The sequence below is a fragment of the Ptychodera flava genome, chromosome 18, assembly GCF_041260155.1.
Source record: "Ptychodera flava strain L36383 chromosome 18, AS_Pfla_20210202, whole genome shotgun sequence".
Classification (NCBI taxonomy): Eukaryota; Metazoa; Hemichordata; class Enteropneusta; family Ptychoderidae; genus Ptychodera; species Ptychodera flava.
In genome coordinates, this window is record NC_091945.1 from 8,622,879 (window position 1) to 8,649,906 (window position 27,028).

A 27,028-nucleotide genomic window follows, 5' to 3' on the forward strand; every position below is an offset into this window, starting at 1 on the left:
AAGAGGCACAGCAGTTAAGGCGGCAGGAAGACTTTGAATCTTACAAGTCAGTAAGCCGTACAATTCTGCTGGTCACTGAACAATAAATAACAAGGGACCAAAGCTAAGGTCCAAATTGAGACAACCTAGTTATGCCCCGAATGTTAGGTATGGCGTAGTGCCAAAATGCAGGTACCTTAATTTATTGTAAATGCTCGGGGCACTAAAGAAACCTTGGATGTATTTCAGTTGCATTGTGAACCCCCAAAAAATGTTCAAAGGAAAGCATTCACCACTTTCATTCTTTCATGGCCATTGTCTGCTGTGTGAATATTGTAAAGAATGTTCTCATAGCACATGTATAACTTGCTGATATTGCAGAGGAAATAGCTGGTATTTTACTACAACCAAGACTGTCTGACAGCCTGGTAAGGAAATACAAAGAGCTTGTCAGCGCATGTTTTGAAACTTGAAGTTTGTGCAATGTTTGGCCTTTGTACAGATTGTGCTGGCTGCCAAATACTGGTACTACACCCTTTATTGTCGGCTCAATTACTTCAGGACATGCACAAAATATTTAAACATATTCTAAATGACCAACAGAAAAGCTCCCTAGTTGTCAACAGACTTTGGAAAGGGAGTAGGAACCTTTACAGAGCAGAAAAGGATCGAAGAGATTGAGATTTCAGAGAATGTGCGAGTGACGAGTTTTTCTATTGTACACACTCCCTATTCAAAGTGATGTCACATACCCTATTACAGGAAAGCTACGGACTGTTGGAACAGACGCCTCTCAGTAGAAGGTGCCATTGGGCATTAAAGACAACCAGGTTCAACAACTGCCTGGATAAGATAGTGAACTCAGAATTATGAAATGTGATCGTGGTATCCTACTGTATAACATAAACACTCTGTAGTAATTACATGATTATCTATGCACTATTGATATCAATGCCTCTCCAAGTCTCAATGGTTCTTACATGAAAATGCCCCCCCCCCCCCCCAAGTCTTCTGTGATAGGAAATAGGAGTGTGCCTTGTTGATGGAGAAAATTGTTACTGCACAATGTACTGTGATAACCTATGGCATGGACCAACCCCCTTTTCGGCAATTTTGGAATTCTAATAAAATGACATATTTTGAAGTGAAGTTGACCCCTATACTGGAAATGGGGTCAAAGGTCAGCCATGATTTGACTACAGTGCTACTTAAAGGTACGAGTGGTTACATGTTAATTATTACCTTGGTTTCTTTTCAGACTGCGTAAAGGTGTTGACGAGAACATTTCAGTAATTTTTTAAATAGGTTAGTCGGTTGTGAATGTTTGCAGTCCGTCCACTGGTATGACAAGACTTGTGATCTCGCTGACACCCGAAGCACATAATGAAAAGAGGTACGGTAGTACAGGTTTCTAAGCTGGTGCGTTCAGATAAGGGTCTGAGAATATATCCAGTTTGATCAGACAGTCAACAGAAGCTTATGGCCAATTTGGCCTACCTACATGTAACTTTGCTTGGTACCTAGTGAAACACATTAATAATGTTCTATGCAGTCAGGCTGAGAAGTCACCATGCACAGATACTAGCTTACAATAAATAGTAGTTTGGCAGATCATACCCAAATGTGCACAATGTGTACCACGTACCAATTGGATGGGAAAAACACACAGAGGCCAAAACATACTCTCCCGCACGTATTTACACACTCTTTAATTTTAAGATACAAAAAAAAACAGGACAAACAAGAAATAGGAAATTAGATAAAACATTGAGATTGCAGAACTATCTTTAATTCGGCACTATATGCTAGGCTTTATCAGGTTATTTGTATGTCCAGTCTCTGACACTTGCTAGATTTGTGCTGAATACTGACACAAATTCCACAGACTTTTTTTTATTACAGCTTTCTTTTTTCCATATAAGACTACAAATTTCCTGGCTAGAGAATAAACAATGTACACAAAGTATAGCACTCTACATGGGGAGCGGAAAGCAACGAAAAAAAGTTGTCTTTTAACATATCACATGCTCTATACATAGGCAAAAATCTTCAAATACTTTCAGAACACTCGATTTTTTTTCCTTGCTTTTTTCTAGTTACCCAAGTTAAACCTTGAGTGACACGATCACGTCCATTTTCTTTTTTTTAAATCTTTACGAAGTGAAAACACCAAGGAGCAGTGTCATCCATACATTTTCACCACAGAACTATGTCGTCCATATATGTTTATCAAGCAGTTTGGGTGTTCCACAGAATATACAACGATATACTTTTTTTGTCTCACAAACAATTTTTTTGGTCACTTAATGAACAAACAAAAAGCTATTAAGAGAGGGGCAGCCCCCCTCCCATGCCCTCCAGAAATAGCAGTTAACAACTTTATACATAGAAGAAAGTTAACAGGTGAAAGAACACTTTCTACATACATACATGTCAGATTTTGGAAACTGGTATGTTATATTCTTTTCAATGAGCCACTTTTTAATTGTTTTTCTGGTGTTTTATGAAACTACAAAATTCCATTATTTTTTCACCACAAGAATCACTAATCACACTGATTCGTCATTTTTGCTACTTTGGAACAACTTCAAACCGGTCGAGGGAAAAGAAATCTGCATAATGGTTTAGGATTATATGTGCCGTCTTCTCTGATCAAAGCAGAGGAAAACATGCACACATGTTCCATTATAACACATTTTTCACCTCTGTTGTCACTATATCTTGCACAGAAAAACTTTGAAGTGGTATTAGTGAAATCATACAGACAACAAACGTTGGTCACCAATAAACAAATTAACTTGGTGTTGACATAAATGCAACTATTTCCATCTGTACATTGCCCCAAAAAAAGCAGCCGTCTGAATAAAAATTTTGTTTTGTACATCTTGAAATTTTTTCCATTTTATATACAAGATAGTGTATATCAGTTATTTCTAATCCTGTTCTATACATTCACCTCTTTGCTAACTTCAAAACAATTGTTGGTTTGTGCCCATTTCCTCTATCTGGTGTTATGACCGTCCACTCGGGATCGTTTGGATCCTCAATGTCGTCATCGCTAGCGGACTCATTCTCGAAGTCAGGCGTGGTTACCCGACTACTACCCTCTGATGGTTTTGTGCTGTTAGTCAGTTCCGGTGTTGATGCTCTCGTTGCCATCTTGGTTTCTGACTTGACTGCTGCCGACTGTTTCGGTGAAGGTGGTGGAGAGTTGCCTTCCATTGCAGCTACTTCCTGCTCAGACAGTGGGAATATTCGTGCGTCCCATGGCAAGACAATAAACCAATCATCCGCATCATCACCGACAGAATCCAGGCTTTTTGATGAATGTGACTTTTCAAGTGGTGACAGTACTTTATCTTTATCCATCTTTGCATGTGTCTCATGTTGTTTTCCCGACTTTGCTTGAGCCGACACTTTTTCGGATGACGCCCGTCGTCGTATAGATTCAGAGTTCTTCAATTTACTCTCGTTTGGTGTATTTAGGGGCGAGGGTGTTGCACTTGTTCGACTGGGCAGAGAGTTTTCATTTTGTTGACTGTCAGGAGACCAAGGTTCTGGGGTTCCACTGCCACTGTTCGTACGAGAACGTCCGCGTTTGTTGTTCTGAACAAAGCCAAGGTATCGCCGACGTTCATTGACTTCACATATGGCATGACGTTCAGCAATGAGTTCATCTGACAAATCCTCAAACTGCAAAAGAAATTGTTTGTCACAATTATTTCACACTGTTAAATCCACATCAATTGCTTAAATGTTAAAGGGTGGAATATTCAAACTAGCTCTTTCCATGTCATACGCTCACAGCTGAGCTTAAGGAAAGGAAATGCAGCCGTAATGAAAGTTGATGATCCAGTGTGTTTCTATAAAATGATACCATTAAGTGCACCCTGTGCAAGCAGACACAGTATAGCATATGAAGTTTATGGTTACAGATGCCAATTTTTACAGCCACAGCATATGCTTGCCCAGTACTGGAACAAACTCTGTGGGCAAACATCCACTTGCACATGTTCCAAATTTGGCTCCAACAGTCTACCTTCCTAACTACAGATATGATACAATATCAGTCCTGTATACGAGGGCAAATGAAAACCAATTTGCAAGCTGGATATTTTGATAAAGAAGCCTTAATTTGATGAAAGGTCACAGAAAGATTACTTGCTATGTAGGAAAAACAGGCCAGTATTATGACAGCAAAGCCTGTTTTTCAATTCATACTGAACTGAAACTGCAAAATTACAAAAGAGGTATATCAATGACAATACAGGGTATGATTTTGTAAAACATGATATATATCTCTATGCATTTACAACAGAGCACACAGGATTGACAATCAAGTGACAAAAAAAAATGCTTACTTCTTGTTCGTTCTCTTCGACCTTCATGTTGTTGATGACCTTGTCTTCCTTGTCAGCATTTTCAGCTCGTTGGTCATACTGTTCAAGTATCCGCCACTTGGGCGTCACGATTTCCTTGTAGTTCAGTTTTTCCACTCTCGTAGATGCAGCCATGGAGTACGGTATAACGATGTTGTTGATGTCAAACGCACTCTCTCCCCGTCGTTTCTTCATGTAGGCCTGCAAGGAGTTGGCTGGCATGGATGCAGAGAGCATCGACTGGGAACCCTCCTTGTTGGTGGTTGAGACAGAGTTTGGTGTTGTTGGTGACGATGTTGGCTTGCTGCTGTGTAGGGTTGGCAGTGACAGGCATCTGTTGCGATTCTTCTTCAGAGCAACTGCAACAGAGGGAACTATATATTAAGTTAAGATAGAGTACTACAACTGATTGACTTGACACAAATATTAGTGTTTCTTTTGCATTCATTATTGGAAAACTCTTTTTACGTTTCATGTCTTTGATATATATAGATACAGTTTTCAAATTTAATGACTGAAGATACGGGTGCCAGGGGGTCAGATTAGCTGTTATTTCCATTGAATTCACAACCCAAGAGTTCACTTCAATTATCTTAGAGAAAAAAGAAATATGAAAACACTGTTTAGGAATAGTAATTTGTTGAGGAATATCATGTCGTTGAGAGGTGATACAGTTAATTTAAAACCTTAATCACTGATAGATGGTAGCTCTGCATTTTATAATATACACAGGCACACTAGGTTAACAACCTGAATTCTTCAAAGACACCGTGTACAAACAACAATTACGGAATACAACTTACTCATGGCAAGCTGTGCTGCTCTGCGTTTCTTGACATCAGTTCGACAAAGTCTGTTTGATTCCACACCAGAATTTTTGGGAGTGTTTGGCGCCGATGACGGGTGTGAATGGGATCGCGCCAATGACTTTCCATCCGCTCTGTTACTCCTCATCTTGGCCGAGGTCAGCAAGGCCGCAGCTGCACTCTTGGCCAGTTTCTGACTAGCCCTCCTTGCTTGCTGACTTTGACTAAGATGTGATGATTTCCTGCAAGATAAAACACACCAACAGCATGAATTTCAAGTATTTTAATGAGTTCCTAAAAACTGGGTTATACACTTAAAGTCACGTGAATTTCATATAACATTCAAGGACTGTTTCAGGACCATTTCAGGTCCCAAATAACATTTTCCAAATATCTTTTTAATAAATATCATTTTTTAATATAATTTTACTGGTCGTTTTTGCAATATCACGACTAACTACTAATTTTAGAAAATCGTTGGCGGATTACAGATTTTCCAGAACTCAATTTCATTTTCAAGGATTTTTCCAGGAGGCTTCAAAATTAAAGGACTTTCCAGGAGCCTGCAGACCCTGTAAATGTTACATGTACTTGGTACTCATCAAACTTCACAAAATGAAAGGCATTTTTTATATGTTCCGACACCCTGGAAAATATATATGTATTCAAATATTGTGTTTCTTGAAAGTCTATTGTAGCAACAGGGCTAATAGAAGGTGATGCATCTACAAAGACTGAAGGCGTCTCTAGTGTCAGTCCCGAGAAGCACTTCAGGTTGATGTGAAGGTTTACTACACTGTCACATCCATTTTAGACGTGAAAAGTTAAATTTAATGCTCAATTTTCCACTTCATAAAATTTACAGCCAGACAATTGGGTGAGAATAGCCAGACTTTTTTCCCAGTGAAAATACAAACATCCGTAGTTGAGCTTTACTCAGGTATGTGTGGGCGTGCATATATTGTGGGTGTGTCCACATAAACCACAGACATCTTTATCCAAACACTGTGACCGTAAATTGCAATGGGTCTTAAATGCCACCTAACAGCATGAAACTGATCAGCAAAGTTGTTCAAAAATGCAGTAATACAGGATAGTTTCACACTAACAAGGGTGTGAAATATTATTAATTATGAAAAATTTCTACCTATCATTACATATTTGAAACATCTGTACATATTTCTCCACCAGTAAGAAATCACCAGTCTCTGGTAGAATCTAGCCACTCATAATTCTCAAAACCATGATAAGATGCAGCTTTGTTTTAAAAAGAGAAGATCAACATAGCTACTTTCTGTTTATCAAATGAACAGGAAGGCATATAACAATTTTTACTGTAATGCTGATTTCAGATCCAAAATGAAAATCTGGGAAACAATCCCTTGTGGATAGTGGATGATGGAAATGTTAAAATCCATTGTATGGATTAATTTTCAAAATTGTCATGTAACCACATGGCTGGCAACTTTAAACCTCAAGAATCTAAACTAATTTCCATCTTCACAATGGCAATCAAATAAACTCTCATTGTTTGTGTAAAAAAGAAAATTTTTTTTAAAAATGTGTGTTACAGTATGGTAGCAAAACTATCACCATCTAAAATCATGAAAAAAATTTAAGGCCCTTTTAAAAGTCCGATTGGCAAATTCAGTTTACACTGACACATATTGTTTTCTCTGTGCCTGTTCAAACAAGGAGTGGAATTCTGCAGACCTGTCACTGGCCTTTTAATCGGACCTTTGAACTGTGTAAATTTTCAAGATGGGTGTCATTGCAGGCTGCGTTGATCAAAAATGTTTTAAAGTACTTAAAACTTTAGGTTCCTTCGGTATTCATACTGCACAGCTGTCCTGACATTTATTGTAATCTGCAAGGCCATCTTCAAAATTCCCATACACTTTGTTTTTTATTCACAAATTCATTGACTGAATTTTGAACAAATGTATGTCCGTGACAACTACAACCTGAATTTGAAAGGATCTCTGCTGTGAAAATTTTGAAGAAATGAAAGTCAAGTGAATTTTAAATGAGAGGAACAAATCTCATTTTCACACATATCTGTTTTACTGAACTGGACTAAATTGGTTTTCAGTGTAATTCCATAACTAATATTTTGGTTGCATTGAATACACAGATATTGAAGAATGTAATATCACCAATCATTTATTTCATGACAAGAGAATTGGACATCTTGAGATTGACCTTCAAAGGTAGAAATTTCATGTAGCGATGACCTTCACTTCATATCTGTATCGCTAATCACTTCTAATAATTGACTGGCATTATCATAAAATATTACGTGTGACTCAAGTACAGTTTATCCCACACCTTGTAAATTTCAACCTCTCATACTTTCTAACTTATGCAAGCTCGATTGGTGTGGTGTACTTACATAAAGCAGCAGCCTGCCTACATTATTTGATCATGGTTTATCACATTGTGGAGCCTATTCTCAAACCTGTTGAAAGCACTGACTAGTCCTCCCTGTCTGCAATCACTGATACATGCATTCACACACGTACCACTGGGCTTGATTCAGTCTTAGTGCACCAATTCATGATGGTTCACAGTTCCAAAGTTTAAGTGGACCTGACAAACAGATCTGTTCTCACAGAACACTTCAACTTTGATTACTCACTCGTAGCTATCCATGGAGTAATTTTCCATCTAAACCAGCCTAATGTCTATGATTGATAATTTTCTCCAAAACTACACAAGAATGAAGTTTAAGAGCCAACTGTCATTTTGCATTTTTGATTTTTGTAAATCTTCAAGCAAGGCAGCCTGAAATCTGAGCTTATCAGAATGTTCAATATAGCATTACAGTTCTCCTTGGAATTGGAAATACCATTTTCTTTGAGACTGCAGGTTTTTTATGTCATAGTGATGAGATAACCCTCAGTGCCAGGCATGAACTCATACAGCACATAGAATTGTCATCTCCAGTCACTTGAATCATTGTAAGATTTTTCAGTTTGTTACAGTAACAGGTACTAGCATAGTTGATATTCAAAGTTCTAATGTAAGGGTGTCAAAAGTTAATCAGCTCTCCACAGAGATAAATATTCAGTTTTGCCCGGTTGAGTTAGACTTGGTAAAGGGCCACTATCGTCAAACTTAACCACCTTGAAGTGACAATTCATTTGATATGACCTGTCTCATTTTCTCTGACCACAAGTATTCTGTGGTTTGCTACATGCAAAATATCAAAATTGTCTTTGTATTGGAAGAGGTTGTAAACATGAATAATTGAATTTATTACATGAGGCAGTATTTCAGGAAGGCAATATGGTAGGTGTTCATCAATATTCTGCTTGGAAAGAGGGATGATTCTACGGAACACATTTATCTGTGAGCAAATTTTCACCTTCAATTTTATTCATTGCCATCCCTTGAGCATTAATCACTTCTTTCAATATTGTACCGACATGTTACTTCTTCAAATTTTGCCAACAAAGGTACAAATTTCAAAGACAATGTGTGCGAATAAGCGGTTTAAGTGGACTTACTTTTTCAAAGGTGACTTTGAAGCTTGTCTGTTCTGCCAGTCTCCACTTTTCAAAAGTCTTTCAAAGTGTACAGAGAGAGGCATATCTGTCAGAGAAAAAACAGAAAAGCTCCTCATGGTTATTATTTTTTGACTGTGACTCCTCAAGTAAATGCAAAATGCATTCATTTCAATGGCATAGACATTGTCATCAAGTTAACACAATCTTTGTCCCTGCCGTATCACATAATGGAAAGACTGCAGTCGTTGGATCAGCTGTTGCACACTCCCATGTTAAAAATTTCTCAATGGCAAATTTCGATCGTTAGATAATTACATCATCTGCTCAATCGATGCGACAGTTTGATTCATGTTTAATAAACATCCTTTCCTGGATGGTCCAGTCGATATAGCTGAGGCCACTACGGTATTTACTATATTTACCTTGTTCAAATGAAAGAACAGGATGGAAGGAGTAGTCCAGAAGAGATACTCTTTCACTAAGTGGCATCAAATCTTGATCTACAGTCTGTGTATTGTTGTACCGTCCTCCACACATCACACATGGCGTGATGGGTGTGCAACAACCACACCTCACAGACGACAACTTTTGTGCCTTCCGACTCATTTGATGGATGTTAGATGTACGAAGTAGTTTGCGCTTTCTGTATGTTCGTATAGGTCTCGTCCTTGCAGCTGTACAGCTGATGTCAGGCGGCGATGCAATGCCTTTACTGGAGTCAATTCTAATCCTCTTGTTTGCTGGGTCCCCCAACTCACAATCAGACGAGGAGTCGTTTGAGAGTTGGGGGCTCTCTACATATCCGTTCACTGGCTTTGTTCCTGGTAATTTCCCCCTTATGGGAGAATTTGCCATGCTCTGTATCGGTGACCTTGCCATGCCCTTTTGCAGCGGTGAGTACAAGTTCTGTAGTGACTGATTCAATTTTGCTGTCTGCCTATCCACATTGCTAATGAGAGTTGACAGATTGGACGGTGACAGGTCGTTTCGACTTTCCAGTTTGGCAATTTTTGCCTCAATCGGTGACAACTTCCTCGCCAGCCGACTAGTCCTAAGTTTCATGAGATCGTCAGGGGGTGACTGCTCGCCCAGAGAGATAATACCCTTTGTTGCTCGTATTTGTCTGTATATGTCAGTCTGTTGCCTTATTCTGTATTCCAAGTCAGAGACTTGCGCCTGGAGCCACGTCCACCTGCTTGCTACTGCTGCCCTGTCTACTGCCCACTTCCATAGAGCTCTCCTATGGCTGTCAAGAAAAACAAATAGAATGAGGTTACTAATTGTGCCGAATGATGATGACAGTTAATTGCCATGCAAGTCCAAGGCTGTTATTATTTGAACAATCATTACCTTGGCATATTTGGTGTATAAAGGGAGTGATATAAGGTTGCAAACTTGTGTTTTATTTATTGCTTATGGTAACTCTTCATTTTGAGACTTCATGATTTCAGTAGCCTCAACATACAAATTTACAAAGTGCTGCCTTGAACAAGACCCGAATGTTGCACAAGACATATCCACCAATTAGGTTTAGCCCATCTTTCTGGCATGCCACCCTGCACGGCTACAAGTTGAGGCTTAACCCTTTTCCTGCAAAGTCCATATTCCACCATTAGGTCAAGATGGTTAAAATTAGTGAAGCACACAATATTCCATATGGTGTATTTTAACATAACATTGAACAATTTGAAGGCTGTTGAAAACAAATACTGTAAACTTGATTTTTATGGACTAAAGATGCTATAACCAACCAGACCAAGCCAAGTGGGTCAAAATACAAATGGTTTTGGCTCAATACTGCTTTTTACTGACTTGGCAGATGGGAAAGTGATACTGTCTGGTAGAACAAAGGATACAGTAGACTAGACATGGCTAACAAATCAACCTGTTTACCCCTAATTCCCAGTGGACAGTTCCACATCATCACTGATAACAATGGCTTTAGGCTAAACCATGGTGGTGGTGAAACGGTTAAAGGTATACTGTCACCTGTTCAAATTTTGCCACAGTTACCATGGAAAAGAGAAAATCTAAACCAATCACAGATTTTAAGCGGGTAGCCGCTTTTTAAAACAGCGCCCTCACATGGCATTTTGAATACGAAGGAACGCCCCTTTGACCAAATATGGGCATATTTAGATTACAGGTGACTGTATACCTTTTAATGTTTCCTTATTGACTAGGTTTATGTGGTGCAGGAACAGAAGTTAGTTTGGATGTATAAATGAAATGTTGCAAACATCTTACAGTGAGGACAGTAGATCAAAGGACTAAAGCCTGTATGTTGACATTGTGTCTGCAGGTCAAATGTGGACAGAAAGCTATTATTTGATACAATCCATTATCCTATATGAAACGTGGCATCCACTTAGAAATCCTTGATGCCAACAGCCATTGGAATGACAAAAAGGGTTTTGGAAGCAAGTCTGATTTTGTAATATGGTATATTCATACTGCATCTTTTGAGAGAGATGTGAACACCACACTTGTCCAAGTACACAACCCCCCCTGATTGTGTATAAGCCCCTCCCAATAAAGGATTTTTGAAAATGCTGTACATCTCTGTAGAAGCCTCTAACCTAGTTTCACTCAATATGCATAGGCTAAGAGTATAATGGATTGTTACTGTTAGTAAAATTATTTTTCACAGCAAAGAAACATAAGGTATTAAAGTAATGCGACATTGAAGTTCCCCTGACTCTCAGATTCTGTGACACTCTGTGGCCCCGTTACCTAATACAGCAGTCCTGACTCTGACCTTAACACCTGCCGATTTTCATTTCTGTTCACATCCTAAATCCTGGTTTGATCTTAGCACCTAACATGCAAGTTGCTTTCATGTACATTCAAATGCATGTTCACGGCTCCAGTTTACAATATGCTCTAATCATTAATTAATGCTGATCAGCAGCATACATCACATGTTTGTTCCAAGTTTACTTATAATTTAATGATATAATTCAAGCTGAACTTTTACTATATTGTCACTTGTGTATCAAGGGATCGTGTCATCAGTTTAATTTGAAACGGCAAGATAAGATACTGTCAGCATTAAAAATCATTGCTGAGCTTTGCTGTCCGTTGGCTATCAATATAATAAGAACTGGTATGCCAGTTAATTTTTTTCTTTTACAATTTCTTTGGATGTCAATAGATTTTTATAAATGATGAAAAGTATTAAAGCCCCAACTCCCGTATAAAAGCGCGAGAACCTACGAGAGTGGTCATAATGGTGGGATATTCAAACGTACTCGGTACGCTCTGGACGTCGTCCATAAAAAACGTTAATTTAGAAATCTACCGATTAATTTTTTTCTTGGAAATTGAGGGATATGTGTATAAGTATTTGGAGCACAATATACTTGGTTTCTGACGAAATTAAATTTGAAATGACGTCTGGAACCAGAAAAAGGATAAAATATTTGCCGGTAATATCGCCGGTATAACGTTCGATGTTCAGTTTGAATCTGCATGATTGACATGATATGCAAATTGCAAATGAGTCATGAGCGATACTTGTTTACTTTTTACGTACGTAGCGTTGATTGTTCAACGCGGGAAAAAACACCAAATACTCGGAGCGTACCGAAAGATACAAACGCACACACACTGTGTATAATAAATACATGCAAACACATTTGATTAGGTAGTTCTCTTTTTGGAAAATTTGTTGGTCCTGAAAAGGACCGTTTTCATTTATGTTGGCCTACCTGAGCCGTACATTTTACAGACAGGAAGGCCTATACTGTCATTTATGCCCGACATAAAGTACGTCTGGTATGTTCGGGTTGAGACCACGGACAAGTACCAGCACAAATTCTGGCATGATCTCTCACTTTGTCATATCTTCTGTCTTTCTTTTCAAATTTCAAGTTTTACCCTCGAGTCAAGGTACTGTTGTAAGTGCAATCATCGCAATGCGATATGCGTAACTATCGCTTACGCTTAGGTGTTTCCAAAAGTGATATACATTTTCTTTCCCGATCTAAAGCCGTGCATGCCTATGTGACACAAAACAAGTAGCCTCCAGAATCAATATGCTGACAAAACCGGGATTTTTTTTACGCCTGCTATCGCCTTCGGCATATTCGGTCGTCACCGCTGGGTCACTTATGCTGATCAGACGTCGAGTTGACAAACGTCGCGCCGGCGGCAGCTGAGGTCACGTACCAATCAGTCCCATAAGTTGCACTCAAATGTCCGCGCTCGATCCCATCACAGCTAGCTCCAATTCATTCCTGGCAAAGAAAATTCCCGAGGCTACCTCTAGTGCTCATCAGTGACCGCTAACTTCATAAAGCCAGCTGACATAGTGTGATTAGCAGTCTGACTCTGACTACCACGCGTTTGTAATGACTAGTATCGCGACTGCGTGGAGAGTGTAGAAGTGCAGTGCACTCGTTTTGGCGGGATCGTTCAAAGTAGCGAAATACTAGAACTCACCATTTTATAAGGAGGGATGGACATTGAAATGAATACTCCGAGAGATCATGCGATCACTTTATTCTGATTTTATTTTAGGTGATTAAATATTAACAGGTTTGATTTCTAAAATAAGTATTTTTCAGAAGCTTTTTGAAATAATCATAAGACAACAAATCGACACCACATTTCATTTCGGTCACCATAAAACTTGTAATCGAAGCCGGGGGAATAGTCGTCGGTACCCTCCCATCCGCGACAGCGCCGAGTTCATGAGACAACGAAATTTTGAAAAGGAAACTACAACTACCATCCAAGAACTGTGGAAAACTACGTTTTATAATGGAGACACAGCCCTGCCTCGCTAAACTAAGGTCGAATAAGGAAAGGATTGTTTGTAAGACAAAAGCTCTACAAAATTTGGTAGACGACTCGGCCGTTGAGCATTGTGGTAAATGTCCAACGTCGTCCATTGAAATAACCACACTCGATAAATTTGGACATCTAGTAGGCGAATTTGCTGTTCTTTTAGAACTGTTTTGATTTTTTCCCGTTCTTTCCTGAAATGCGGCATTTCTAGGACGGCGTTTGGACAAAACGGTGCTTCATTATCAAGGCAAATACGACTCTGCAATCAAGACTCCCTGCAAGAGTGATGTACACTATGACGAGCCGAGGAAAACTCCGATAATAGATCCGTGGCAGAAAAAGTACTCGTTGGATTTCTGCATCGTTTACCTGTATACAAAGATGCGGATAGCTATTGCCACTGTCTTGATACGCATTACGTTGAATCATTCAAAAACGCGCAGAATACATGACAAACGCTTCGTTTTCGGACGAGAAACGTATACCATGACGCCTGAGATCTAAGGAGTGTCGATCGATCGCCTGGCAACGTCATCACGGTTTGTACAAATCCGAGGCGACGCCGCGCCGAACCTCTGCTCCAGTAAGACTTCAAAAAAGTCTATGTTCAAGACAAACCTATAGGGGAAATGAGTGGATGTATCGTATGGAAAGTAAACCGTAAAATTGGGTGAAAATAGTATACGTAAAGTCACCGTGCAGTCAATGTTTACATTATGTGGCGTGCACGTTCTATTTTTGGAGGTGTTCAACCAGCTGTTTTAATTTGCTACTTTTTGTTCACAAAGATACCATATTAGTTATGTTTTGCTCCGCCCATTTTTATCGATTTTTCTCGGTAGGGCCCTACCGAGAGTTACCGGTTTAATGGTTTTCAATAATCCGAAATACATAAATTAGCATAAATTAAGCATGTGTGGCAGAAGATGGGACTAGCTGAAATAAAAGCCCCTCCTAGTACAAGACCAGTTTTGTGTTGCAGCACTTAGGGGTTTATATGTGGATAAGTCTGGCTCTGATATAGTGTCGATGAACCATTATTTGCATAGCAGTGAGAGTACAGCTAAATGAAAGATAATGGTATCTTTCACAGTGGGGATATCTGAAGAGGTTTGTCAAATTCTAAAGTTCATTTCCAATAACACTGCCTACACTTCCCCCTTTTTGACTACACCTTTGTGACAAAGGATTCGTGAAAGCTGCTTCACACACCACCCTTTCAGCGAAAATGTAAATGACTGATACTGAGGAAAACATGGTTCAAGACAACATTTTTTAAGCAAAATTTCCAAGCAGAATTATGTGAAGGCGATAAGACAACCTGTCTGAATTCCTTGGAGACTAAAAATGGTCAAACGAAATCATTACAATGCATGTATTCCTTTGAGCTTATATAAATTAGATCAAGCCATAGCAACTAAAGCAATCAAAACATACAAATTTGAAGTTGTATGGAATTAGTTTTACTTGATAACACTTCAATGGAGAATGGTGGACAAGTGAGTCATTTGCTATGCTTTGAAAGTAGATGTTACCAATGATGGCTTCACATATTATTAGATCATCAGCTTCTTACGCCAATGTAAAGTGTGATTTAGCAGTGTGAAATTTAGCAAACTAATAATGAAACATTCATTCATACCAACTGGAATAAAATACTTCAAATATGAAAATTGGATTTTTGAAAGTTTTTTTCTGATTTGTTCCAATACATTCAAATGCATTGTGCGAAACAGTCAATATTTGAAAGGTCGATAAAAGCTGTATAACCTTGTTCCCTGCCCCATTTAATAGAAATGGGATCTAGAACTAGGCTAAAAAGATAGATGGCAACATGCCTAGGGTATTGCATCATAAGATGACACAATACCTGTGCATATACTTCTAAGTTCTATTTATTAGAATTTAAGCATCAACATCATGAGTTGATCATTGTCACAAGTTGAATCCAGAAAATTTTGTCACAGGCCACATTACCTTAATTATTTGAACTTTGCCCTCATGCACACCACTTATACTATACTGCTTAGATAACCATACAGATGGAGTGGAACAGAAATCACAAACTCTACAAGATTTTTGGCACATTTCTCACAAAATTTACTGGAGTGATTTGCTTGAAAAGTAACTTGAAAGAGAAAGCAGAAAGTAACATACTGGTGACCAGTTAAGAGGTAAAAGTGGCGGGCAGTCCTTGCTTATTGTGGCTATCAATACCACTTACTCATAATGACCAAAGTGCAATATTTTTTGCACGGCCTACCCTCACTTTTTTGTCTCTCTTCAACTATTCCATATTTTTCCGGTTCTAATGTGATGACTAACAATTGTTCTGACTGACAACAAAGTTATCAAGCATGTGAACTGACATATTATCTTCAGACCTGGTGCAATACTCAATGAGAGAAACCAATGGCAACAGGGATAAAGCCTAGCTTTGAATAGAAGTACTTGTATTAAAGTTCTCGTAAGTTGGGAACTTGGGAAACATGATTTTTTCCCATAAGGCCAAAGTAATTAAATTCTTTGTTTTGCGTCCATTCTAAATGGGAAAAGGTACGCGTCTAAGCGGCTGAAAAACACACACAAGAAAATTAACACAATGTAATTTGATTGCAGCAAATACCAAATTGTAACAAAATTTTCGTTCAGAAAAGCTAAGCGGTCATGTCCTAAAATTTCCTATTCAATACACTGTGTGTGTTTTTCATGAAAACCTTAAAAACCTAAGCGGGTGGGGACGCAAAACAAAGAATTTAATTACTTTGGCCTAATTCTCTGTATTTAAGATACAGTAGTTGTGTCAAATGTATTTGCTTAATTATTTTTCCACAAATGTTTACGAAACTTGATTCCAATGGCTTCACAAACACTGTTTCAATATTCTGCCAGGTTCAGCAGCGCCAGGGAATTCACATTGGAAGGGGGGAGGAAAAGGATGCTTTCCTTGCATTTGATAAACAAATACCTGCAAGAGTGGAATTTTCAGGTGATAGCATTTCATGATAGCGATGCATGTGTACTCAGTACATGCCTTCCCACATAAAAGTGCATCATGGGAATTCTCGCTTGTAACAATATTGCCTTGTCTGTGGGCAGACCATCAACAAATCTTTTGAGGGTCTGAATCCTACTTTACAGCAGGTGACTCAAATTTCAGAAACCTTGGAGAGCCAACAATCTGAAGTAAATTAAATGCAACATTGATGATGAGTAATCGTTGTACGATTTCATTAAGCAAGTTCTACTGTATTACACATGGGAAATAGAAGTGCTATCACATAGGATTGTGGGAAATTTGCAAATTCACGCCCCAATTTTACTGTATGCCTTGAATCATTTCTAAATAATTTTATCCACTGCTTCTCCATGCTTGATTACACATGCAAAAAGACAGATGAACATTTCCTGTTATGACTACATTATAGATTACAACACACACCACATCTTAATTTGCAAAATATGAATTTTGATCTAACTCCTTCAAATTTCAGTCTAAAAATACACACTGTCATGCATCATCATAAATACTTTGAAAATCTCAGCATTTTTCTAAAATCACATCATTTTTGGTTGCACTATACAAAATACATCAAAACTTTTATCAAGATGTTTTTAGTCCACTGTCAGTGAACCATATGGAAATAGCTGAAATAGTGCAAGATTCAAACCTGGGAAAATGCCAGCAATGCAAGTGAGACCAGCCTCACAGGAATTGTAGTTTTTTTGCAAGTCTTACTCTGCTCAGCAAGTCATGAATGACCTTAGTTTTTTCAGTATGAAGAAATACGCAGTGTTATGATAATTAGATGATTTGACCTCAATCTAAAGTGTCATACATTTATCCCAGGCAAACCTGTTTTTATTTAGAACATATGACCGAGATCGACACATGGGTTTGGGGTGACACAGTGAAAATACAACCTTGTTCAGAGAGAAAACTATTTTCAGTCTCTCAAATATTCAGTCCATTCTAGAAGCATAATCAGTAATGTCCAAGGTTGACGCCGTTACAGCATACAGTATTACCATGCCTTTATCACGTCATGAAATGGTAAATGTGCTGGCAGACAGGCGTGGGTGCTTTGACTCACAGCCAGCTACTTTTAAAATTGATCTGAAATTCAAATTATCATGACCCGAACTTTACTAAATGGCACTGAAAAAAATATATGCAAAACAACGATGACACGGACAATTTTACTGAATGGTAATTCATGAGGACACTACATTCTTTAGCACTGAAAGTGATCAACAGAATCAAATTCACAGATGGAGGTGTTAATCTGATGCAGTATGACATGCATAATCACCTCTGTGTACCACCGAGACTAAACCAGATTTCGTTTGAAAATTACAGAACAAGTCTTACCACACACATTTCCTAAGATAAGGACAGTACAGATCAAACAAACTTACATAAGGATTGCTTGGAATGACCATGAAATTTTTTTATATAGAACCTTGCGCCTCTACTGTCTGTGTCAAAAAAAAAGGTATGCCATTCAATGAGGAAATACAGTTCATAAGTATTAAAACATACCCACAAATATACAGACATACAGACGCCACCGACCCCATCATATAAGCTCTTTTTGGTATTTATATACAAACCAAATGAGCTAAAAAAATTTCAGTTTCATTTTCATGTGTCAAAGTCTCTGATGATTTCACTGACAGCACTTCTATACATTATCATATTCTTATCCCTTTCAATGATTATCAAATCATGTGGTTGTTTAATGCACTCACTTTTCAATACTTCTCTGTAGTACAGCTATCATCAGAAATGCGGCTTGCTGGTATTATAAATTGTTTGTGAGAAATATCATCACCGTGTATAATTTGAGATTTAAATGTGTGGTTATCATCACATTTTATTATCATCTTAGTCTATCTGAATTTTTGACAAAAAAAATTCATGAAATTTGATTACAGATTCACAATTTAGCTCCCTTTGCACTGTGAAACAAACCAGGGTGTTGTTTGCAGTACATAAACAACGTGCACACATTAAAATTCAGCATGGATACATTAGGGTGGAGTCTATCCAGTGGCGCTATTTCTCCTCTTTATAGTGGTGTACTATTTCTTGTCAGTTTTCTGATATTTTGTCTTTTATGCTGTCCTTTGCCTCTGCTATTTTCTTTTAGGTGTTACATGACAATTAGAGTGGCATCAGCAGTTAGAGACTTATGCAAATCTAATGTTGAGTCAGTTTATCAATGAGACAGACACTTCAAGTCACGTCAAGGTGAACTTGTCTGGCATCTTTGAATGATTGCTGTTAACGACAAAAAGCAAGCTGACTGAGATACACCCAACAATCAAACTGCAAACTCAAATAGCCAAATGGAAAATGTAAAAACTCTTCAAAATGCTGTATGATAAGTGTGGCATAGCATTAGAACGACATGAATCTTCTTGTCTTGTCTTTGGGTCAGTGACCATGACAAGGTCGTATGCGTTGGTTACAATGGTATTAACAACAAGGGCATCACAGGATTACATTCTCTGAAACTATCATATGCTAATTAGTCACACTGCAGTCCAGTTACCTTAAAAAACAATCCTTCATTGCTTAGATATTAAAAACATTTGATTAGTTATTATTTGAACTATGTTAAAGATTAAAATTTCTGTATTTGGATCAATACGGTATAGAAAGCCTTGCCAGTCTTTACTGTGACTTTACTATGCAGAACAGGTCACATTATCAAACCAGTACATTTAAGATCTGATTATTATGCAGTCATATTTGCCCTCACTTTGTTCGGTAAATTTTGTCTCCCCCAAACCCTGATAGAACCTCAAGGTTCTTGATATGTTGATCCTTCAATGTGAAATCTAATGTTCAAAATTTAGTTGTGGATTTTCTGATGCAAGTCAGAACTTGACATTTCAAGAGAATGGATCTGGCAATTCCGAACATCCCTCTTTCTATTGAATATTATTCAAATAGGGTTCCTCTTACAGTGTTCTTTGCAATCTCTCATTTTTTGACCCAGACATTCACCTTTATTTTCACGTCCCCTTTTCTAGGACGGTTCACACAGTTCAAAATTACGAGACTGTTATTTAAAGAACTCTCAATTTTTGATTAGCTCGCAAATCATCAAGAATCAAGAAATTCCTTTTGCTTGTAACTTTCTTAAATGTTCAATGCCTAACAATATCTAGATTATTATAGATAATTATTGAAATTTCAAAATGACACTCTCTTAACTGTCATTTTGTACTTAAATTTCTAATTTTTGATATACCATGTAGTTACATGAGACTTCACAAAATTCACGCAGCATAAAATGATTATTTCTGAAATATTTACTTTTCAAGTTTGTGAAATTGCAAGTCCTATGTTTATCACAGACATGTATTTGGTTATTTTCACATAAGCAAGATGCCGGGACTGTTCAATTCAGATAGACAATAATTGTCATGAGATATTCTGTACATGTGAGAATTGCACAAACTGATTTGTAAGATTTTTTATGTAACACCGGCAGTAAATTCTTTCCCACAACCGATGGTTTAAAATGTCTTTATGACGAGCTAAAAAATTGTTCGTAGTTTCCCCTTTCAAAAGCTGTAAAGACATTTGAAGACCTTCTCTATCACTTAATATTGTGAATTTACATAAGCAAACAAAAGTAACGATTGAATATACAAGTAGGCTGTACCAATATGTCAATTTTATCATCTAAATGAAATCTCATGTTGGTGATATTCATAGCAAACCTTTGAACAGTAACACAGCAAAACAGTTTGTAATGTCTGTTGTGCTGCTATGTTGGCTTGTTTTTCATCATGGAATTTTTCATATAACAGCGTTGAAAGCTGCAGTCTTTAGGCTCACACAAATATCAGCTAATTGACTCCGTCAAAAATTTGTGTATTGCATACGTGTACTTCGCTCTTCAATACTAAAACAGTAAATTTTTCTGACTAGAGCAAAGTACATTCATTTTTCAGTGTTGTTCCCCATAGATAACAAATCAAAAGGCAAACTGCCAGGCCAGTCGTGCATTAATCAATGCTAATTAATGTTTTTGTCTCACCTGGTGACATTACTTGCACACAAGACCTTTCTTTTTGTTTGGAGCAGTTTTGTTTTCATGTGCAAATCTCTTTGTGGAACTGAAAGTGGGGCAACTATTCAGCCTCCAAGGAATGATGGGCGGAGCCTATTAACATGACAACAACCCTTACAAGAGTCAATGACTGAAGAGGTCACAATGGGCAAATTTCGATGCTGTGCTGTCGTCATAAAACGCCGACCAGTGCTTTACTACAGGACATTCCTTAGCATGGGGGTTACAGTTCAGAAGTACACAACCAAATGCAAAATGTCCAGTCATGTAGGTTGATAATCCTTATCAGCAGATAAGATAAACATGAAACCTAAGGTCAGGCTGGCTGGATTTTATGGAGCTGCAACAATGTAACTGTTTCATTTACTTCGCTTTTTATTTTGTAAAGTACTGGACATTACTAACTTGTAATGAACTAAAGCGCCCGATTTTAACAATATTAAGTCCTTGGAGTGAGTTTCAAAATAGCCGTACAGTAAAATATTTGAGACAACAACAATGTTACAGACTGGATATTCCTAAAATTTGCCATGCAACTCGGCACATATGTTGTATTTAAAAACACCATCAACTGAAATTTCTTTGAGTGGAGGCCAACCATACAGAATACTTCATTGTCATGATCTGACTACACCATGGATTGCTGCAGGGAAATTTTTCACTTATAAATAGCTTGGTATTTCGAATATTGAACAATCTAGTCTCATGCATGTCAATGCAAACCTTCATATTTCTCCTCCTAGTTGACAATTCTTTTAGTTCACCTTTACTTTCCCAATATTTTAAAACATACCCTCTTTTTTATGCTACACACACACGCTGAGTACACTCTCATTTTCACTAGGTTTAATGACGTCACACAACAGGATTCCCATCACATGACTCTGATGTAAGCATCTATAAATAGCATTCAAATACAGATCATAAATTATTTCTAACGCAGCTAGTTGACCGCGTTACTCATTCTTGGGGTTTATGTAAATACCACGGTTGCATTGAAAAAAATCTTGGCAGAACATCCACTCCCCCATGTCACAAGATCAAACATACGCATATTTTGAACCAATTTTGCAATGAATGGCCGCAAACCTGTGAAGTTGACTGATGAACACGTTCTGCAAACATTTAACACAATTAGCAACCTACTAAAAGAAAACCCATTACATGATTTACATTAGAAATATCAAAATAAAATGTGTGGTGACTGGTTTCTCTAACATATGTAAATGTAATTTTTGATGAAAAAAACATGTCTTCAAATTCTTCGAACCAACAAGTTTTTGACTTCCACAAGAGCACAAAAGATTAAAATGCAGGGAAAAAACTTAATCACACATTTGCCTGTGTGCTTGGCCTCTTTTTAGCATTCGTAAATTTGACCTATCTCTGTATGCATTTGTCATTTTGAACACACCCACCCAGATGCACATAAATTGAAAAGGTTCAGCTTTTGTGTGCAGACAAAGATGGGTGTTAGACGCGAAATGTAGTGTCATATTCAATTCTGGCACCTTTTAGTACTCATTTTTTCCCACACAAAATACCCTCATTGCTCTATCTGTGAATAAAACAGTAAAAATACGTCTCCCGACAAAAATGCCAATACAATATGGTCACAACTTCTTTTTCTCTTTGATAGACTGAATGACTCAGAGCCAGAGAAAAATGGAAAGGGAAAAAAATGTAATATTGAGGATAACATGCTAAAATATGTCTAGTGTGCATCCTATACAATTACAGGGATTTAAAACTGTTTCTATTACCAGTACCTCCGTTACATCAAGCGGTTGACCAAATATATGCAATAACCAAAGCATGTATTACTACTAATCAGTTGCCCGGGGCAGAATTTTGTACTTCTGATGTACAAGAACCGTAAATTTTTTCATATATTGATCTTCAGATGTGCAGAATTATACGGTACAGGAGAGCAAACATCATTCTATGCTAAAAAATCAGAATTTTGTAAATTAATGGAAATATCTCCTATTAATAGCCAAGCACTTTCCCTAGATTATGTAATGCATCCACAGAATTCAGATTATACAAAAATCCTTGGAGGACAGGGCAACAGAAAACATCCAAATACACTACACAGTAAATAAAATAGAAAATTTGAATTTATGCCAACGATAATAATAAACAATAGTTAGCAAAATCCATCTCAACTGTGTCTAAATTGAACTGCATTGGTCACATAATAATAATGGAACCATAATTTATTTGACCTGTATTTGTACCATTTTCATTGACTGCATGATTTAATTCTCTCTCTCGGAATGCATTTTTTTTTAAAAAATAGTTCTGACTCAATGGGAGAAATCTGCAAAAGTGAAATAACAGGAGTGATTATGTACTAAGGAAGTGAAAGTTGATGAATAGAGCTCTCCGGCAAAACCACACAGAGCACAATGTCAGACCACTCCTTGGGGTCAATTTACACCCATGTGACTGACCTATTATACTGCTACCTACTGGAATATTCCATTTCATCGCTTTTGGTTCATATCACAACTGTTGCCCTCTATTTTGACCCAGTAAATTTTGTATTTAGGTAGACAGAAAAAAAAAAATTCATCACAAAAGACATGAGGGCAACCAACTGACACACTTTGAGTGAACTCCTTTCCCATTAGATATTTATGAAAGCCAGGGTATAGTGCATTATGAGGATTAGCTGCCTTCTGATCAATACTATTAACCTTTTATAGAAGGAATTTAAAGAGGGCAGGATTCCATCTCAACAAATGTTTGCTATCTTTTTTCCAACTATTCTAAGGACTGGAAAAATTCTCAGATCCAGATTCATTGTGATTTTGTTCCTAATACTATCCTGCCAATCACTTCTCAAACATGTCATCTGAAAATCTGACCATGTCGCCATACCAATTTTTTTGAATGACAAAAAGTTCATAAACCTAAGCATACTGATGACTGTATACATTTGCTCTTTCTACAATTTGTGAAATTAAAATTTTTTAGTGCCTTTATTATCCACATAAATTATTTTTTTATAGTGTTACAAGACTCGATTTTTACGCAACTATAATTTTTACCCAAGAGAACCATTATATCCCACAAACTCAATTTGTTTTCCCCACTATGTAGTTCTTAAAATAAATTTATCACTACACTTCCTGCAAGTAATGTTTACAAAATATAGCAAAATTAGAACAAACAATAAGACTGATAATTTCTCGTGTAGTTACAAAGCACCAAAAGTGTGAAAATTATCCAACATCTGTTTCCCTTTTTTGTCTGGGATTATCATTTGGAATTACTCTGAAGCAATACAAGCACAGTGTGACATCATCAATGAGAAATTCTCATTACATCATTCCAGTGGGGGAAGATAACTTTACCCTCTAATATTCCATGATAAGGGTTTGCAATTCACATACTGTCCTAATCCACGCGCAGGATGTGAGCGTGTCAAGGTTCTGGAATGAGTAAACCTAATTATGAACATGTTATGCCATGCCATTTTGGCTTTCACAAACCCCTTTATTCCATATGTTGAAATTAACCCGTCCTGACCATCTCATTCATGGCAGTTAGAAACTGAAGACTGCGACCTTCATTTGACCCGAGTGGATGAGATGCCATTTGCTGTTTTATCTGATCTAATCATGTTATGACAAGGCTTTATTTCAGTCCTGGCATGCCAAGTTGAAATACACATAGAAGCCTTTTACTTTTCTTTTTCCCCAATAACAAAATGAACCCATTCTTCAAACAAACAGCATGAATCAGGTGAAAGCTTCCTGGTAATTACTATCCATTTCAATTTTTTTTGCAGTGACAAATGTCAATGAACTGTGAATTCATAACTTGCAGTGTTTATTGGACCAGTTTGCCCTTGGAAGGCATTAATTGTGGTCAAGCTGTTGTACATTCAGGTTGAATCGTGCAGACATTGTCACTCAAAACAAATATTTGAATTCACCAAGCCCACATGAATTTCCTTGGCTCAAGAAGTTGGGCAGATGGAGTCTATATGACAGCAAGGTTAGTAATGTGAAAAGTCACTTATCATGAATTATGGTTAGTTCATACTTACACTGGTACATGGGTATGACCCTTCTCACTGCAAGACCCCTCCTCTTCATCACAACTCTCTCCAGAACTGCTTTCCGTTGCATCAGAGTCTATACAGCTTTGCAAGTGTCTCACTCCGGCTTTCAAAAGATTTGATGTGTCCCTCACATCTCTCCGAAATCTCTTGCTAGGATTGGTTGACTGGTTTCCATTAGTTCTGTTAGGCATTTTCCGGGACAGGCTGGAATTCTGAAGGGCAGTGTTTTCTTTTTCCAGTTGCTGTACAAGCCCAAGTAATGTAGGCGTCTCAGTTGTTGCCCCATCATACTTTGGTACATTCGCTGTAGCTGGTTCAACTGTATCTGCATTATTGCCATTTGTTTCAAGCAGCTCGTTGGCTGCTATTATCTGTTGGTTTTGATGTTCAACAAGGCCTCCCATTTGCTGATGTGAATGACTGTCCACCTGCTTGTACTGCAATCGTCTAAGACGTCTAAGCAACCTCAGTGCCCGTCTGCTCAGTTGTTGTTGTTTCAGGGATGACTCCTCAATTTTACCTGAGATCACAACTTCATCAAGTTGTTCTGATTGGTTGTTGTTATGGTTAGAATTTACCTCCTCCTTATTTTCCGATACAGTTGGTAACTCAGAAGGAATTTCATTTTCCATGGTAACATTTCGGTCGACAGGCGACGGGGAAAGTTCGTCATCGCTACGATTTTCAGTCTCAGTGTCCGTTCCCGTAGGGCTGGGGCTTGCAAGAGACCCTGATGTGGTCACTGTTCCTATTGTTGGGGTCTGGGGTGACATAGTAGTAGTTTGCAGAGTGGGTGAAATGGGTACGTTACACTTTAATGGACTCTGAGATCCTATTTGAGTTTTGGAAGAATTATTATTCATGGTATTCGAGTGGTGAATTGTTGAATTGCCATTCAATAACTGAATGGACGAATTGAACGCTTCACCCATCAGATTTTTCCGAAGCTTCTGAGGGTCGAAGTTGGCACACAGTGTCCTTGGATTCGCACGTGTTGACGAGGAGAGATAGTTATTTGTGTTACCGTTCTGATTGTGAACTTGAATTAGATCACGACAACCTACCAGACTCTGTTGATTGAAGGCAGACGTCAGGCTACCATTGGGGTGACCAGAATCGGGACTGTCACGACTTGTGGCTTGGGCTCCCTCGTGTTCCGTAGACGGAGTTGTCGGCGGGAGTTTAAAACTGCGAGGCTGGGCCGCTGCTTCAGTGAGCGCGGGCGCCATCGCAGCCATGCACCATAGCCTCAACGACAACGGAGAAAACATAAAAATGTGAGAAACATTGGCCTGACTGACGATCAAATATGACAGTACAACTTGGTTAATATGATGAGTCTCGGGCACACCGAAACAATGGGTGGGAATGGCGACTTTAACACGGTTCTCTTATGATACCCGCGACATAATAGACAGAGAAATTTACGAATGCGGTAACACCACGTGACTCGAGCTCGATTTCCTGCTCGAATTTTGGGCCTCGAATTTCAAATGTTTACACCCTATGCTCGAACAAATTTTCTGAAAGCAATATATGAAAGGTTGTTTCTCGGTGATCAACGTTGATTGCAACCTCCACTTCTCTCAGGAAATTCCAAGATCTGGGGTAAAAGAAAAATAATAGGGATAAGTACCACGTGACCGGGCCACGTCTTGCACAAACAGTCTCGTCTTCTGCGTTGTTCTCACCCAATATGCCACTTTTCGAATGGACCTTTTTCCGATTTAAAATCGTCTCTCAGTATTGAAACTTCGCAGGGTGATGGTAGATATCCTTCTCTGTAGTACAGTGGTGTCGTTTGAAACTTTCGCGGTTACCAGTTTTCGTAAAATGTCACAGAAGCAAAGTTGTCTAATGGCGCGCTTATCCCTTTTTCGCAAAAAACTACAAGACCACCACAAAACAAAAATGTGGGCGATTTCATTTACCTTGGGCATGCGTCAATTGTCAGATCCCCCCTCTACCGCCTAATGGCTGATTGGCTGCTAATGTATGCCCGCACTTCCCGCCTTCCCACTTACTCCCCATTCATAATAAAGACATTTATTGTATTGCAGACGCACAATTTTCGCAACTTATGTCAAGATCACTTTGAAAATTTGTAAATACGACTCACGTGATTTCTGCCTCAAAAAACTACTTTGAAAATGCAAGTATTATCCAGAAACGCTTGCCAACCTCTGAAGAGGTACGGGGAGAAATATCAAACAAAAGGCTTGGCTAGTTGAGAATACGTCTATTTCCAGTCATTGCGACATTGATTCGTTTGTGTAAGCCGCCTTCTATTTGAATACGCTGCAGACAACTTTTCGACGCTCTGTTAGGGCGCGCTGTCAATTGCTAGAATCGATATAAATACGGAAGAGGCTAACCTCAGTATAAAAAGTAAGGCGTA

The 27,028-nt window shown here is 38.2% G+C and overlaps 1 protein-coding gene across 4 annotated transcripts; it reads right to left on the bottom strand.

Moving 5' to 3' along the window:
• Positions 1-1,659: 1,659 nt before the first annotated feature.
• LOC139116771 (KAT8 regulatory NSL complex subunit 1-like) lies at positions 1,660-26,579 on the bottom strand. Of its 4 annotated transcripts, none has more exons than XM_070679425.1 (7): positions 26,267-26,579; positions 24,616-25,878; positions 9,096-9,919; positions 8,674-8,758; positions 5,162-5,406; positions 4,341-4,717; positions 1,660-3,672 (listed from the first exon to the last, which is right to left on the bottom strand). In XM_070679425.1, exons 2-7 carry the CDS (start codon positions 25,866-25,868, stop codon positions 2,932-2,934), a joined length of 3,525 nt encoding a protein of 1,174 aa, XP_070535526.1. In that variant the 5' UTR covers positions 25,869-25,878; positions 26,267-26,579; the 3' UTR covers positions 1,660-2,931. The 4 variants fall into 4 exon arrangements, with proteins under 4 accessions (XP_070535526.1, XP_070535524.1, XP_070535522.1 ...); XM_070679423.1 differs by having other exon boundaries at positions 4,341-4,732; positions 26,267-26,532; XM_070679421.1 differs by having other exon boundaries at positions 4,341-4,732; positions 24,616-26,559.
• Positions 26,580-27,028: the final 449 nt, after the last annotated feature.

Excerpts from the sequence above, each read along its gene's own strand:
- LOC139116771 (XM_070679421.1), bottom strand. The coding sequence starts at position 25,901 with ATGTTTTCTCCGTTGTCGTTGAGGCTATGGTGCATGGCTGCGATGGCG. Across the intron at positions 9,920-24,615 it reads GGTCATACCCATGTACCAGT|CCATAGGAGAGCTCTATGGA; the intron begins GTAAGTATGAAC and ends TTTTCTTGACAG. Across the intron at positions 5,407-8,673 it reads TCAAAGTCACCTTTGAAAAA|GAAATCATCACATCTTAGTC; the intron begins GTAAGTCCACTT and ends TTTATCTTGCAG.